This window comes from Aethina tumida, chromosome 1 (assembly GCF_024364675.1).
Source record: "Aethina tumida isolate Nest 87 chromosome 1, icAetTumi1.1, whole genome shotgun sequence".
NCBI classification, from domain to species: domain Eukaryota; kingdom Metazoa; phylum Arthropoda; class Insecta; order Coleoptera; family Nitidulidae; genus Aethina; species Aethina tumida.
This window is the reverse complement of record NC_065435.1, coordinates 61,969,913-61,986,803: the sequence shown is the minus strand read 5'-3', so window position 1 is coordinate 61,986,803 and position 16,891 is coordinate 61,969,913. Positions and strand designations below refer to the sequence as shown.

Below are 16,891 nucleotides of genomic sequence, written 5' to 3'. Positions count from 1 at the left end.
ATTGGCGGAATAACTTATCTCGTTTTCCCAAATGAGTTTTTAAAGACGTAGTAATATTTATATAAAATTCTGTAAACAATTGTCCTCTCATTTACGGGTGCTATTGGTGACAATTTTGAATAATTGATTCTTTACTATGGTATCAGCAGACTTACTCTGATGAGATATGACTCGAAGAATAATTCCTCCACAAATGATCAATATTCACAACGTCATAATATTTGGAGAGGTTTTGTATACAGATTGAACCGATATCCTCAAAATAATATTGACCCCCTTGTTTTGTCTATGCCCAAGAGATGTTTTTATTTTTTTGCTAATGATATGTGAATTAACTTTCTCGTATTTATACTTTAAATTTAATAAATATTTTTTAATTTAATTTGATTTAATTAAAATTTTTAGACCATGTTTTAGAATAGGTGTTATGACAGCAACCAGAATTTCAGATGTTTGTCTCTTTTAGTGCTTTACAAACTTCTAATGAATCATTTAAGTGAATTACCCTGTATATATTATTATAACAAAAATATATATTCACTGCATAAATTTTTTACAAAATAAAATTAAATCAAATAATAAATGATCAAGAAAGATAGCTCCAATTGCTTCTTCAAATTCAGAAAATGAAAAAAGATTATTAAAACGATACGAATTGGGTATTTAATATCCAGATTGGCACGGATACTTCTGAATCAATTTAAAATTAAGTGCTAAGTGATTAGCAATTATTAAAATCTCTGGCTGTTTTAAACAAGAACAATTGACTCCTACTCCTACAGATTATAAACTGTAGCGTGATGAAAGTAGAGACAGTTTCTCTGGCTGGATAAATTCTGACTGCGACAATTATTGCAAATGTTGCAAAGAGAATTCCACATAATTACAGCACATTCAAACTTGCGTTTAATGAATGCAACCGTCAAATGAATTTATATGAATAATACTCCTGCAGGTTCGATATATGAATTCAGGAGTTTTCAGACAGACGATCGTTACGCTACATACGTGGAACGTGAATTCATAATCAAAAACCCCACAATAAAATAGTTTTGAGGGCCAGATTAATTTTACACATATTAGTATTAAAATAATTAAATTAACCGAAGAATATAAAAGTTTTTGGATAGTTTCATTTAAACGTGTTTTTGATGTATTTTTAAAAAATGTAATGTAACTTCACGTGCCAAAATATTGTTCTACATAATGTTATTAACAGCGGAAAATGAAGCGCTTGTGACAACCCATACCGAATACGTGTTTGTTTACTTTTTCCCAATGAAATATCCGCGAGGTACGTGTTGAATGGATAAAATAAAAGATGGTGATTCATTTTTATACACTTTAACACCTTGTGCTGTAGATACCTAAATCATTTTCTTTTTCGAAATTTATTAGTTAATTATAACGCCCAACAAAATTGTTTTAAATAACGTGAGTTGGAACGAAAAATGTCGCTCACTATAATCTAATATTTACAATTACCAGAGTAATTTAACAACATCCCTAGACCTGCTTTATAAAATGTCTTTTGATTTCACTTTCTCAAGAGATGGTCAAATCACTTAACGATGTAATTTCTTGAATTATTTTCAATAATTTAGTAATGTTTGGTGTAGGTTTTCTCATGTAAACTTACTACAAATTCTGATAAATTTTGTTATTCGTTTTTTTTTTTGTTATTTTAAAAAATTAAGTTGGATCCAATATCGATGTTTAGTAATGTTAAAATGCCCAAAACGCGAGTACTTGAAATTTATCGACAGATAAGTGAATTTGACTAACAAATCGGTAATCGCATTAACAGCAATCAAACTACTGTTGAGATGTTGTCAAACGTAATTTGATGATGCGCAAAATAGGAGAGGAGTAGACACCAGACGTCGAAAGGGCACAGATGTAGTTCAAGATCGACGTCTAAGACTTATGGCCTACAGAGACCGATTTTCGACAACTAGATCTTTGGCAGATGAGTGGTTAGGAGAACAAGGGCATGTTGTAAGTGTTCGAACGGTTTACTATCATATCAGGTCATTTGGACTTTATCGTCATCATTTTTTGCTACCTCTGACTGCTGAGTTTTACAGACAACAACTACAGTGGTGTAGAGAACGACAACATAGGAACCTAGAATGGTATCCAGTCATTTTCTCTGATTGAATGCCGATTCTGCTTGGGTGGACATGACAGGCGAAAAAGAGTCATACGACGAGAAATACGTCAACCTCAGTTTGATGTTGAGCAACATGTACATCGAACAATGGGGGTTATGTTATGGCGTCCTAATGCTCATGCTAACCTTTAGTGCTTATAAGAAGCAACATGACAGCGCAATGTTATCTTCAAGAACGAGGAGAACCGAATGTTCTTCCTTACTTTAATCGAACCAAGGGATACAATAATTCAGCAATATAAGCTCTGTCCCATGTTGCCAAGGGTAGTTTAAACTTTTTTGAAGAGACTCATTGAATCTGATGTCATGGTTAGCCAGATCTCCCGACCTTTCACCAACATGTTTAGGATATAATGAGTAGAAAGGAAATTTACTGCAACCCCCATGGACTTTAGAGGATCTAAGACATGAAGTATAGGTAGTTTGGGATACTATACCTCAAGAAGAAATAGATCACTTCATTGAATCAATGCCTGACCATACAGTCACATTCTAATTCTGATTCGTTTAGTTATTCTCTATCATTTTCATCTAAACCTTATTGTTGAGTGTTATTAAACAAAATTCTCTTGTAGACATTTAGAAATTCTTGCCTATTAAGGTTGGTACTAAAAAATTATCTAAAATATTGTGCTGACCTAAGCAGGATATCCCCATTCTACATGTGAATATTAATGATAAAACAATATTGACTAATCAGTAATAGAAAAATGGCATATACAGTATTAACTTAATAGAAGAGACTTTCATTGTACAGAAGAATACATTTTATAATTATTTTATTTCTACCTTATTTAGTCTCTAAAGCTATGCAAAATGTTAAAATATATTCAGTGTGAATACACAACAATTTTTATTATTATTATAGTTCAATAATCGTTTTTGTTGGACATTTTTGAAGCGAGATGAACTTATTCATATATTATCGTTAACACCATTAAAAATTTATTTCTCTTTGTTAAAAAATTAATTCCACAGGGTATCTTAATTGTGTGATTTTACAAACATTAAAGTTTGTGAAATCGATCTTTAAAAAAAAAAGTGGTGTAAAACAAATTGATATCTCTCCGAAGTAAGATTAGAGGCAACTGTTTGGAAAACTATCGATGATAATTAATAAAAGTTTTTTAATTTGTCGCTTCAATTATATCCACACAAAAATTAAATTTTAAAAAGTAAATTATATTGAAGGTAAGTACATGCCGTTTTTTCTAGGCTCTATGTAAATAACATCTGACTTATATAAAAAACTGTATTCTCAAGAACAATTATCTTATTTATTTTGTGTCTTCCTTAATAATAATATATAAAAATGATTGTTATAACAGATTCACTGAATCCAATTTTAAATTGAACGTGTGTGACTGTACTATCGACATTTACATGTAGATTTAAATGGAATAAACTCGCTTTTTAACAAATTGATGGAAAGACTTGACAGAATCCAGCAAAGATATTGGCAATTTATATAATTGGCATTTCATATAAAAAGTGAACATGTCTGGTTTTGAACGAACATTCCTCAGTTGTGTCTTGTGTCAAACGTTACTTTAAACTCTTTAAATGCTATCATTTTTAATTAAATTGGCTCTACCATTATATTATTATATTTTGTTTCTCGAAAAATACATTTTAATATAATAAAAGTGTTTAATGAATGAGCTTTGGTTGGTATTCACATTCACGCGAATTAAATGGATATTAATGAGTGCTGTGAATTTCCATTTGTCTTTGTTGATGAAATGCAATAGATGGATTAATATTCGTGTTCCACTTATATCTAATAATAAATCCATTTACAGATTGTTACGAATTCGGATGAACCACCCCCTTATATTGAAAACTGTTTGCCAATAGGCTCCGACTCGTTTATTAGTCTGAAACTGTGTGCCCGACATAGTTCCCTGACCTTTTGCTAACTACCATCATCCCAACTTTATTGCTATTAGAATTATTACACTCGGCGAATAACGTCGGGTGTTAGCACCTATTGAGAATTAATAGACTTAAGAACGTTTGAAACAATGCGAATGTTGCAAAAGGTTCAGGCGCTACAATATAATTCAACGAAATTAAAATAAAAGCCTTTAATTAAGCGTTTCATCCATTTAAAATGAAGAAAGCTTTACGAAACCAGAACATTTAATACATTTGAGAATCGTATCATCTTCGCATTGTGTTTTATTGATTTTGCTACGGCGTAGGGATAATATATACAAATGCCTTTTCCTCGGAGCAATAATTAGTAACACTATAATTAACTGTCTTTATCGCTTTCAAACAACCATTCCGTAATCAAGGTTCTTTAAGCCTACAATTTCGACAGTCACAGTAATTGCATTATCTTTTAATAACGAGCTTGTTCAGAAATAGAATGATACCTGTTGGAGTGTCTTTCTTGAGATTGACGTTTATTGTATTTTCAAGTACCAGGTTAGTTGCATTTATTTAAACTTGAGTTCAAATGTTAGTGACGTTGAAAAAATTATGTAAAATCGCAATGTTTTAATTTTTTTTAAATTTCTTCTCATGAAAAAAGAAAAAAAAATTTAATTAACTTAGTAAAAATAGACGCCACAAATCAGCAATTTTTATTTTTTATTGTATGTCCTCTATGACCATTGCTTGACACTTCTTCTGCACACCTTTTATTCAATTCTTCTTGGAGTATATTGGTACATGTCGGCTAAATTATTACTTGAAGCTCTGGTAGAGTATTAGGGTGGGTGGAGTTCCTGAACGATGTGGAAGATCAGGTTGAAAATTTGGTAATATATGACTTTTGTGTATATTTGACCGGTCATCCTGGCTTGACATATGTACAATTCTGTACGATCATTATAACAAACTCATCCCTATACCATAATGGAACTTCTTTGAGATGGATAAAATTCTTGAACACTTCGACAATTTCGTGTCTCGACCAGATGTAAACCGATGATCATCTTTATACAGCTCGATTCTTCTTTCATCTGTGAAAATTATAAATTTCCATTCTTCCATCCAATCTGATGTGACTTTACTCCTTCCAATCGTTGTGGCTTAGTCATGATTCAATTGCAAACGTCTTTTGTGTATATTGGATACATCTTTCATCTGTGAAAAGTATAAATTTCTATTCCTCCATCCATTATGATGTGACTTCGCTCATTCCAATCGTTCTGGCTTATTGTCGTGAGTCAAGTGCAAACGTCACAATGGTCTTCATGTGCTCAGCATGTGACAAGCGTCTGCGTGACATAACTGACACAATACGAGCTCCTGCAGTGTTTTCTAGCTAGCCAGCCAGTTGGCGAGGATGACGCTGTGCAGTCCCCACTGCCTCTCAATCGCAAATATCGGTTTTCATTTACGGTTGTTACCTTGTCTGCAACGCTTTGATTTCGCTCAAGTAAAGCCAGATTGACTCCAGATTTCAACATTCCAATTGCTTTGCCCTTCTCACCTGGAGATAATTTACGTCTAAGCATAATTATTCCAACAAATTTTGACAAATACCATTACGAACACTACTAAAATCAATAATAAATTGATTGCACATTGTATGATTTATTTAAAAACATTTAAATTTTTTTCTTCTATATCTTTTTATGGAATTTTATAGAAATTAATAAAATAATCACTGTCTATATATAAAATCAAGTACAATTAAAGTGGACCCATTTTATTAGTTAGTTAATATAGTCAGTTAAAAAAGTAAATACATTATTGCTTTATTTTTAACATATAATTTTTCTGTGTATTTTCTTTAATGATGTAATTTGTTCAATCTTCCATCCAATAAGTACTAAATTAGAATTTATAAAACAACAAAATAATACATATCACTCGTAAGTAGAGCAACAAATTAAAAAACATAATCATTATATCAGAAGAAGAAGAAGAATTTAAATTAATTTTATAATTATTATCGTTATTGAGATAGTTTTTATATAACTTTTTTATTCCAAGCGGGATTCACCAGTAAAGCAACGACACCATTATTCAATACATTTTATAATTTATTTCTATGACCAAGCTAAAAATGCCTAGAGGTGTCAATTCATCGGAACAAACTAAACAACAAATTGTAGAAAAGTTCTGGTGTGTCGGTGAGTACCATAAAACGAAGACTAAAAGAAACTCTCCATCCATGTCTTTATGGTAGAAAATCAGCGAAGAAACCCGAGCGAGACTATGTTTTGCAAGAGAACATGTGAATTGGACAGATGGGCAACGGAAAACGATTTTGTTTTCCTTTAAAAGCCGGTTCCAATTATTCAAATCTGGTATTTCATTGATGAAAAGATCAATTAATGAAAGATATAATCCCAAGTACACTAGATCTACTGTGGACAAGACGTTATAGTTTGAGGATATTTTTCTGGGTTTGCCATGGCCTCACTAGTTAAGATAGATGGAGATCTTTTCGTTTATCGTGACATTTTAGAGAATAATATGCTTCCATTTACCGAAGATAACATTAGTTTAAGGTGGACCTTCCAGGACGATAATGATGCGAAACACACGTCCAAGTTAGTTAAAGACTTCTCATGGAATACATATCTTGGCCAGCACAAGGCATAGACCTCAATCCAATTGAAAACGTTTGGAATAAAATTGATCCGAAATTCCATGCAAAAAGACTGCTAAATTCGAATGAACTCTACGAAGAAGTTCAAAATCAGTGGAAAGAAATATCGAACGATTATATTAAAAATTGAAATCAATGAAAAAAAGGTGTTTAGAAGTTATTGGTAATAATGGATATGCTATTAGATTCTAAATAGAGGAAGGTTAAATGTTCGTAAGGTTGATTCATTTTATAGTTGCTCTACTTTTGATCCTTGAATTTTTTTAAATACCTAACTAAACCTACTAATAAACAATTATATTGCTGTATTGTTTTTATCAAATATAACACACACAATAATATGGATATTTAAACATATACTTTTATGAAGGTAAATGAAAATGTCTAAAGCTGCTCTTCATATGAAAGATAATGTACCTAAACTATATGGTAGGTGAGGTAGAATATAATATTTTGAAACTTTCTTTATGTCTCTAAGAAGACATGTTCTGCGTTGTCAACTAAAAGCAGAACGTATTTTCTATTGACTAAAGAAACCTCGTCTTTGAGTAAGTTTTTGATTAACTTGGTCAATTTGTGAGCAGAAGTCAGATGCATTGATCGAAATTCCACACGCTGTCCCCCATACAGTCAAAAAAATCTTCTTTGAGTTGAGACTCTATTTGAGTACTCTTCCACTAAGTTTATCAGTTTTACCAGCGAGAATTTCAATCCATTTTTTGTCATATGTGACAATAGGCTCATTTGCGTTACGTGTAAGAAGCACTTAATTTATGAATGATTAAATCCATTTGTTCAACTGGCACGAGAGTTTTGTATGATCTTAATTTCTTTATTAATATAGGTTTCGGAACAACCTTGATGTTGTTCATTTTGAATTCATTCATTATTTACAGCATTCTTCCCAGAAAGAGAGAGAGAGAGAGAGAGAGGCGACTTCTTTTGTCTCAAGTTCTTTTTTGAAATTTCAGCACTTTTTAACAAAAAATGTTTTAAATATTGGGTTGGCAACTAAGTAATTGCGGATTTTTTTTAGAAAATCAAAGACAATTTTTTCAAAGAACTAAATAACTTTACTCTGTAATGTATTGCCCATTTTGATAAATGACCTTTTGCCATCTTTCAGGCAGCATCATAATCCCAAGTTCTGGTTTTTATTAGCAAAAAACTGAATCAGGTACGATTTGACATCATCATCATTATTGAAATTTTTATCATTCAAGGAGTTTTGTAAAGATCGAAATAAAAAATAATCAGATGATGCAAGGTCAGGACTATATGGTGGATGTGGCAAAACATCCCAACCAAGCTCCAATAATTTTTGCCGAGTGACCAAAGATGTGTGTGGCCTTGCATTGTCATGATGGAATACAACACCTTTTCGATTTGTCAATTCGGGCCGCTTTTTTTCAACTGCATTGTTTAATTTCATTAGTTGTTCAATGTAGACAACCGAATTGATCGTTCGGTTGGGTGGTAAGAGTTCAAAGTAGACAATTCCTTTATAATCCCACTAAACTGATAACAAAATCTTCTTTTGATGAATACCTGACGAGCTGGTTCACATGGCCTGCTCCACGGTCTTTTCCGCTTGATATTGTTGTAAACAACCCATTTTTCATCGCCAGTTATCAGTTGTTTTAAAAATGGATCATTTTCATTACGTTTATTAAGCAAATCGCGGCGGTTAATGCGTTGCGTTAAATGCGTTTCCTTCAGTTCGTGAAGAACTCATGTATCGAGGTTTTGAACAAGCCAAGTTGTTTTAAGTGAGTTTCAATGCATGTATGTGATACCTGAAGCTTCTCTGCAATCTCACGTGTTGTACTGTGACGATCTGAATCGATTATTGCTTTGATTAGGTCGTCATCTACTTCAACTGGACGACCAGAGCATTTTTCATCTTTGAGTGAAAAATCACCAGAACGAAATTTGGCAAACCAATTTTGAAACTGCCGTTCTTTTAAGGCTTCCACGCCATAAACAGCACATAACTTTTTGTGAGCTTGCGATACGTTTTTCCCTTTGCGGAAATAAAAAAGCAAAATATCCGATCAAAAAACTTTTTTTACTGATTGATAGCTGAATTTCCAACTATCAAATAACAAAATGTGTTTTACATTTGGACTACGCCAGCAAACCTAAAAATTCAACTGAAGCCATAATGAGTGAAATCCGTAATGACTTACTTGCCAACCCAATACAATATATAAAAATATAAATAGCACAAGTTGAACATAAAAAAGCTTTCAAATAACATAAAAAGTTTAATACAGAAATGTTAAAATATAATATAAAAATTTATTTCAATAATAATTCATAAACCAAAAACAAAAATTACTTTTCCCAATATCTAATAAATATCAATCTTTTATTATATTGTGCAAATAAAAAATTGTTTAGTTTAAACAAAAATGTATGAAATTGAATGGCCGCCTTTAAAATCTTAAATATTGAAATCTACATAAGCCCCGGGTCAAACTATTCCATTGCTATGCGCATATTTTAGAACACATTTTCCCTCCATATATCAAACTTCCTCAGCACATTAGATTCGAATTTCGCATTTGTAAGGAATACGTCAGCTACAGCGCCGAAATTAGAATCCCCCCGCCAATAGGACCCCCACTGAATTTAAATAACTTAATGCGACAATTGCGTACGACAACCATTTATTTGTGAAATATTGAAAATACGAAACAGAAATTCGCGTTCACGTTTTCTGTTATGGTAGACGGGGACTTCTTGATTTATCGGTGTTTTTGTTTCCGAACGATATCGATGATGCAAAGCCGGAGCATTTTACTTTGTTCGGTATTTGTAGTATCGGGGTAAATAAGGAAATTTATTTATCTCTCCGCAAATCATCCCGCCAGTGAACAAACAGTATTTGTTGTTTTATGTTATTCAAGCTGCTGTAACTGAACAGGAAGCTTTCTTCAAGTTTCTTCAGGTTTTTTTTGCTGTTAATTTGTTACCGTCGTCAATTAAAACAGAAAAGTTATACATAAATGTGGAAGTTTGATAATAATTGCAAACTAAATTAGTTCGTAGTTTAATAGAGTAATATTTCACAAATTTGCATTTTTAACTTTTCCGTTAAAATTTAGGGGCCATTAATAATTTGTAACCTAATCGTGTAACATCATTATCGCTTATATTAAATTTTACGATTGGTTTATAAAACTTATGCCATAAGGATTCAAAATTATTCAACAAAAGCAAATATCCTTAATGACCCACTGACTTATGATAATTTAATTATTTTTGTTGTTGTGTCGCTTAAATTATACAAAGTGGAGTCAGTTAAATGTTTGTGAAGAAACAATGTTAGTAACTTTTAACATACGTAACTTATTTCAAAACTTCCTCGTTGCGTTAAACCCAAAGCAATTTAGAGGCTAAATAGCCAGCTCAACTGCAAGTTTCCAGACATTTTCTATTTTCATTAAATCAGTCTGCTGTTCCCGTCTTAACAATTTGTACATTTTTTTACTTTGATAAATATGTGTTTCTTTTAGGCAGTAGTTTAAACGTAAGCTCGACTAGAATTATATACGTCTCTTTGTTTTTACTTTTATTGTATCTTGTACAAATATCTATTCTTTATTATTGTATTAATTAAAATGAAAAACAACTACATTTATATATTTTATATTTAATGCGTTTAATGATTTAACACAGAAACATCTTCATGGTCGTATAGACTTTGTCTCGAGGAGACGCATACAGGACTGATGTTAAAGTTGCCTAGTGCTATTTTGCTGAGGGAGATAGATATCCAGCGTTGGCCCTTGTCCATCGGGGATTGCTTTAGAGGTGATTTTTAAGAACTTAAATATGTTTGCTTGGTTTGGTGTAATGATGGCAAAAAGAAAAATAAAAAAAAAACTACAACCAAAAAAGTAGTTTATTGACATTTTGTTAATTTGCAAAATACTTTAAAGAAACACATAGATACTCTAATATTCTATATATCTTCTTCTGTTCTAAAGCAGTGAATTAATCTGGCGTGACATTGAAAGGATTAAAATATTAATGTCTTCTTGCCGAATGTTGGCCCATTCTTCTTGAATTGCTGCAATTACCTCTTGAGGAGTTGTGGGTGGATTTAATCTTCTTAAAATTGCCTGGCCTAGCATATTTCACACGTGCTCTATCGAATTCACATCTGACGAGTTCTCTGGCCAATTCAATCTTTGCTTCTTCTAATGCATTTTGCATATTTCTTATACGGTGAGGTCGAGCATTATCGTCCATAAAAATGAAATTTTCTCCCAGTTCTTTTCTCATGGGTTGAATAATTGATCTGATAATATTTTGGAGATAGATATTCCCTGTTAATTTATGTGGTATATGAATTAGTGATGTCCGTGGACTACGTATAATACCACCCTAAAATATTTCATTCCCCTCCTGAAATGGCACTACTTCTCTGGGAATAGTCATTGTGCACGATAACAAAAAAATGCAATTTGCTTGCGTTCATTTCTATGTAAACGTTATATTGATATTAGTTTTTTTTTTCTATTTTACGAGGGGGGCAAGAGTTTTAACGTTGTGTATAGTTACAATAATTAGCAAAGTTGAGTAGTTTTACAACCTTACTGTGTAGATATGTTCTGTTATCAGATTAATGAGTGTCTATAGTATCAAAATTATTGTTTTCACTGGAACGACTTCATTTAACTCAAGAAGGAATTAATCAAGCAATAGAACAGTTTCAATGTGACTTAAGGCAAATTGAGGTAGCTTAGAGATTTAGTATTTCCCAAAGAGTTATTAATCGCCCACAAATCCCACATATCATGACAAATTGAATGAATAACAAAAGAATTGAGATTTTACCATAGCATGTACAATCACCAGATACACACACACAGATAGAACATGTGTGGGACATACTTTAAAAAATAATGTTCCAACAAATGAGCAATATTTATAAACCTTTAGATTTTGAGAGATCTTCTGAATAATATAGCATATATTCTTGATTAAAATAATTTTGGTTCATGTTATGTTAAAAACTAATGATTTATGAATTATGTTTATATTTTAAATTTAACAAACAGTTTTTATTTTAATTTAGTTCAAACAAATATGTAATATTAAACTTTATTTTAATTAATTAATGTAAGATTTGAAACCAAATTTAAAAATTTATAAAAATATCCTTAGATTCTTGTATGTATGTATTTATATTTATTTTTTATTATCTAACAAGATTCCTCTGTTCTATATCACTCTCAAGTTTAGAAAAATATTAAAATATCTTTTACGAAAAATAAGTATTATGTTATACATAATTGGTAGACAATAAAAAGATGTTTAAAATAAATAATTTTGAGAAGGAATTAAAAAACATTCCACTGATTGTATTTCTTCTGAACGATTAAATCATGTCATATCATATAATGGTAAATAAAATATTTAATAGTGACTTAATATATTAGTTTTCCCAATTGAATTAGAGCCTCTTAAAATATCATATTAAATTGTGTAACTGAGTGGTTTCATTATTAAAGTGTAAACGACAAAATTGAACTTGTGCGTCCTGTCCTTGCCAGAAATTAACCTGTTATTTTTTTTGTGGTGAGCAAATAATATCAACTTTCATAATCAAAATTTACATAGGTCGACAAAATTGGGGATAATATATTCTTATTGCTTCGCGAAATTTAAATAATAAACAGTCTCTCAGCTATTTTTTCATACGTAGCTGAAAAAGGAAAATAATTTGCTTAAGTAAACACAATGGTAAATGACGATGCCAACCGAGATAAATTGATGTGGTTTGGAAGGACCGACCTGGGAACAGCTTAATTCACTTCTAACTTCGTGAAATATCGCGCTCATTCTTTCAGTTATAAACGTTTGTTATTCCAAATGGAATTTTTATGTAGTCGGATTGGAGTGTTTTATTGCGTCGCATGATTGTAGTCCAAGTTTTGGATTTTTATGGCGGAATTTTTACATAAATCGTAACGGTACAACAAGATCATTCCGGACGATTTATTCACGGATAGTTAAATTTTAATGGACAATGTAACCAAATGTCTCCCATTGCAATACGTTGCCTTCATACAATTTAGATTTTATTTTGTTAATAAAACAGCAATAATTTCAAATACGAACGAAATTTTCTTTATACGTTGAGATTTTCTTTTCAAAAATACATTATTGCGGGACAAACTTGAATCTATAAATAAACTCGACCCTATCTGTACACGCTCACTTGCGTATCCTCTGTTGAGCCACTCAGTCGTCGTTTTTTCCTTCCCCTCATATAAAAATGATCGTCTTGTAGTCAAATTACGCACAACTGAACCTGAATAAATTGTCAGGAGAGTTTATGCAAACCAAATGACGCCGAGAAGAAAAAGTAAACACAAATTTAAGTTGAAGTAGTCGTTTCGGATGCTTTTGAAGTTTTTACAGTGACCGTTGATGTTACGAATATCCTTTCAATTTAGAAATGTAAAGAAATACACTGGAAATTTTAGTAATTTTTTTGTCAGTGGTTAATTATGATTAACAATATTTAATATTCAAGTCATAATGGAGCAATCAAAAATGTTTACGATTAAATAATAAATGAGCGAAGAGGGTGTAAACATCCCCAAATTCGACTGATGTAAGGCTCCTTGGAACATCCTAAAAGCCGCAAAGCGTATTTAGGACATTTTCCTTAGGGAAGGAAAGCCTTTCTACTTTGACAGTATTAACGTAACACATTCAAAAATGGCAAACATAATCTCTTTAACATTCACGCTGTGTATTTTTTCATTCCCTTTGATAAAAAGATTTGGTAATATTTTACTAGTTAATGAGATTAAAGGACGATCTCATTTCTCAGGATTCACCCATTTTTATGTAACGATAAAAGTATTTTATAAGCGTATTGAATAAAGTGAATCCAACGTACCAGGAAGCTCCAAAAAGTTGGACGTCCTTCGTTGCCTGCCTCTGACTGTGTTTTGAAAGTTGAGTGGCCCAATGTCCTCGTTCGATACATTAGACATGTTGGACGCAACTGAATCTCTCGATCCCCTTCTGGACGCCAAATAAGCCAGACCTCCCTTCACAGAACTCCTGCGACGAGGTGAACTGGGCCTACTTAACGAAGTCATTGTGGTGGCGACGGCCTCGTCGGTCATATCGGTGAGATCTGATGTTGATTTCCTGCATCTCTGTATCGGACGTTCAGGTCGATCGGATTCGTTTATGGATTTGCTCGAGCCGTATCTGTAAAGAAATATTTTTGCGAATTAATGACGTGGACTGTGGGGTTCATTACTCTGTAGTACCTGTCATCGTATCCTGGATTTGTGCGAATGTTGCATCTGGGCTTTCTGGTTTTGTCCTTGAGTGAGGAATGTCTGGAGCTTCCGGTCGAATACTTGTAACTCGAACTTGTCTGAAAGTCGCTTTGCTGAGAGTCAGAATCCAGAGAGTGACAAATCTTGTATTCGATGTCCTGGTAGGCACCAGTCGGGTGTCTAGTGGTGGACTGGTATTCCAGACTGGATCTGGAATTGTTGGAATCGCTCTTTGAGGACTGATATCTCTGCCTGTGATACATTCTCAGCTTGTTCTTCGGCGGCGACTGTAAATTGAACGAGTCGCCATCGCTTGAACTATGTGCATCCTTCACCTCTTCGTCGTAGTTGAACCTCGGAGAACGGGGTGACTTTGGCGGCAAACTGGGTGATCTCAACGAACCATTTACATTGAAGTCGAACACAGCCCTTTCGTGACCGTCACTGTCGAGAACGACTTTCGGCGATTTATTGCCGTACACTCTTTCGTTCTGCGAACTTCTACCAGAGCAACTGGGAGACTGCAATTTGGGTGATATTTGTGGACTGTAAACCGGATGGGCGGGCGCATCCATGGTGCATTGGTAATTAAACGATGGACTTTTTGGGGCTGATCCTGGTGTCGGCGTCGAATAGGAGGATTTGGGAAGCACGACGTTAGATTTGCGTGACGATCTGGCAGAACTGCTGCGGGAGAAATTATCAACGGAACTATTCACCTTCATGGTTTTAGGTCTATTGAAGTATCTCGGGTTTTAATTTGAGTTGGTCTTTCTGATATGTAACATTGTAGGTTAAGCGAGTCTGGAATAAAGAAAACATGTTATTGCTATAATTGTAACACAATTGTTGTTGGGAACTTTATCACATTATTTGTTAAATGGCGGTATATGTGCATATATAAGTTGTGTCTTTCTAAAAGTGTTACCATCTGTTCACAGATAAGCCTGAACATTTTATCACATGTTTCTAATGTTTTGACTTTATATTTGTTACGCTTAATTTCACTTACATCCATACACAATAAGACTTTAAAAAATATAAATTATTTAAAACAATTGAAAACAATTACAGTGGTGGTCAGAAAAATAGGATTTGATAAAAGAATTTAATTCAAATTTTGTCTATAAAAATATATTCTAATAATCTATACTTTTTATTAATTTCTTTTTGTCCCCCAACCAAACAATGAAAATATTACTTTAAATGCATATATTAGTTTAATTCGGTTGGCAGATATATTTTCGTTTGGTAACACTATTTTACAATGATCTTAATAGAAAGAATTTATTCTTAGTTGGATTCAAATTATTTTACTGCATTGATTTTAGTTGAAACAATGAAAAAATGCATTCCTAAGAAAAAAGAAACAATTATTAACATGAAAAAATTCACAATATCACTAAAAGTTTAAGATGCTTCCGAAGAATGGTTTACAATGTCATTAAAAAGTAAGTGAAACACACTTATTTGAAAATACAATTTACGACGTTGTAACAAAAAATCAACTCTTTTTACAGACGTAAAATTAGAAAACATTAAACAAAATCCTTCTAGGCAAATAAAAAACAACTTAATTGAGTCATACAATATTAGTGAGTCTAGTAGAGCAACCAGACGTCGACTAAATGAATAATACTAGCAAGGATGTATTTCATTAAATAAACCATTAGTGTCAAAAATTAATATCCGAACAAGACTAAAATTTGCACAAAAATGTATTAATTATCCTAGCAGAGAATATTTTGGTATAATTAATCTATGTTCAATAGAATAGGATCAGTTGGTACACAAAACGTTCGACGCCCTTCAAGTAAAAGTTTGATTCCCAAATACACTACAAAACCTTTGAAACTGGGTAAAGGAAACGTTATGGTTTGAGGTTCTTTTTCATGGTATAGGACCATTACAGGAAAGTGTTGGAAACCGTTTCGAGTATAGAGATGGATAGAGAATGATAATTTACTACTTTTTTACTGATCAATCAATCATAATGATCCGAAGCATGCATCCAAAGTCAAAATTATATATAATTATATTGGCCACCGCAATCTGAATCCAATAGAAAAACCTTCAAATTTAGGTGAATTATAGATATAAATTGAAGAGTTTGAATCTAATTTTCAACGATTATTGCCGATATCTTGAATTTATACCTTGCTCATTACAGACAATTATAATGAACATAATATACTTTTTAAATGTGTTTAGGTACAAAATGAATAAATGTAGAAATAATTTATTAAATAAAATATGAAATATTTTAATTGTATTTAATTAATATTATTTAAAATATTTTTTCAAAGTTACTTTTACACACACATAATTAAAAATTGATTTAGAAATTATTTTAATAAAAACCATATTTTGAAACTGAAATGAAAGACGTAGTTCGTCACTGTGTAAAATTACAGTAAAATGTCTTGCTTACCCTCTTAATGCACTCATAATAATACACATTTTCTCAATAGCAGGATTACTCTATTGTCGTATTTAATAATAGCGCTATTTACAATCATCACAATAGCCTTGTTCATAAATTATACGAATTTCAGGCCAATTATAATTCCAGTTCCAAGACAATATTTTCTCAAAATATACCTTTATACCACATTTAAGGAAGTGCTTCCAATTATAAAAACAAATCTTAAAATATTGTTACAAATTCTACATTTTAAATTAATGTAATTTGCTTAAGCTTTCGTATAGTAACATTAACTGACGGTTAACTGGTTTGATAAGTGCTATGCGCTTCTACGTTTATTAGAGTTTAATTGAAGAAATAGACAGCAAGCAAAATTAACCATTTGATGAACTTTTAAAAAG

General features: G+C 32.1%; 1 protein-coding gene across 1 annotated transcript in view; it reads right to left on the bottom strand.

Annotated features, from left to right (window-relative positions):
- The window catches only part of LOC109605187 (uncharacterized), a 92,518-nt gene extending 77,698 nt beyond the window's left edge, over window positions 1-14,820 (bottom strand). The window contains exons 1-2 of the mRNA XM_020021757.2: window positions 14,054-14,820; window positions 13,672-13,991 (exon numbers count right to left, since the gene is read on the bottom strand). Coding sequence (XP_019877316.1) covers window positions 13,672-13,991; window positions 14,054-14,790 — 1,057 coding nt within the window. The 5' untranslated portion in view covers window positions 14,791-14,820. The remainder of the gene's footprint in view (window positions 1-13,671; window positions 13,992-14,053) is intronic.
- Window positions 14,821-16,891: the final 2,071 nt, after the last annotated feature.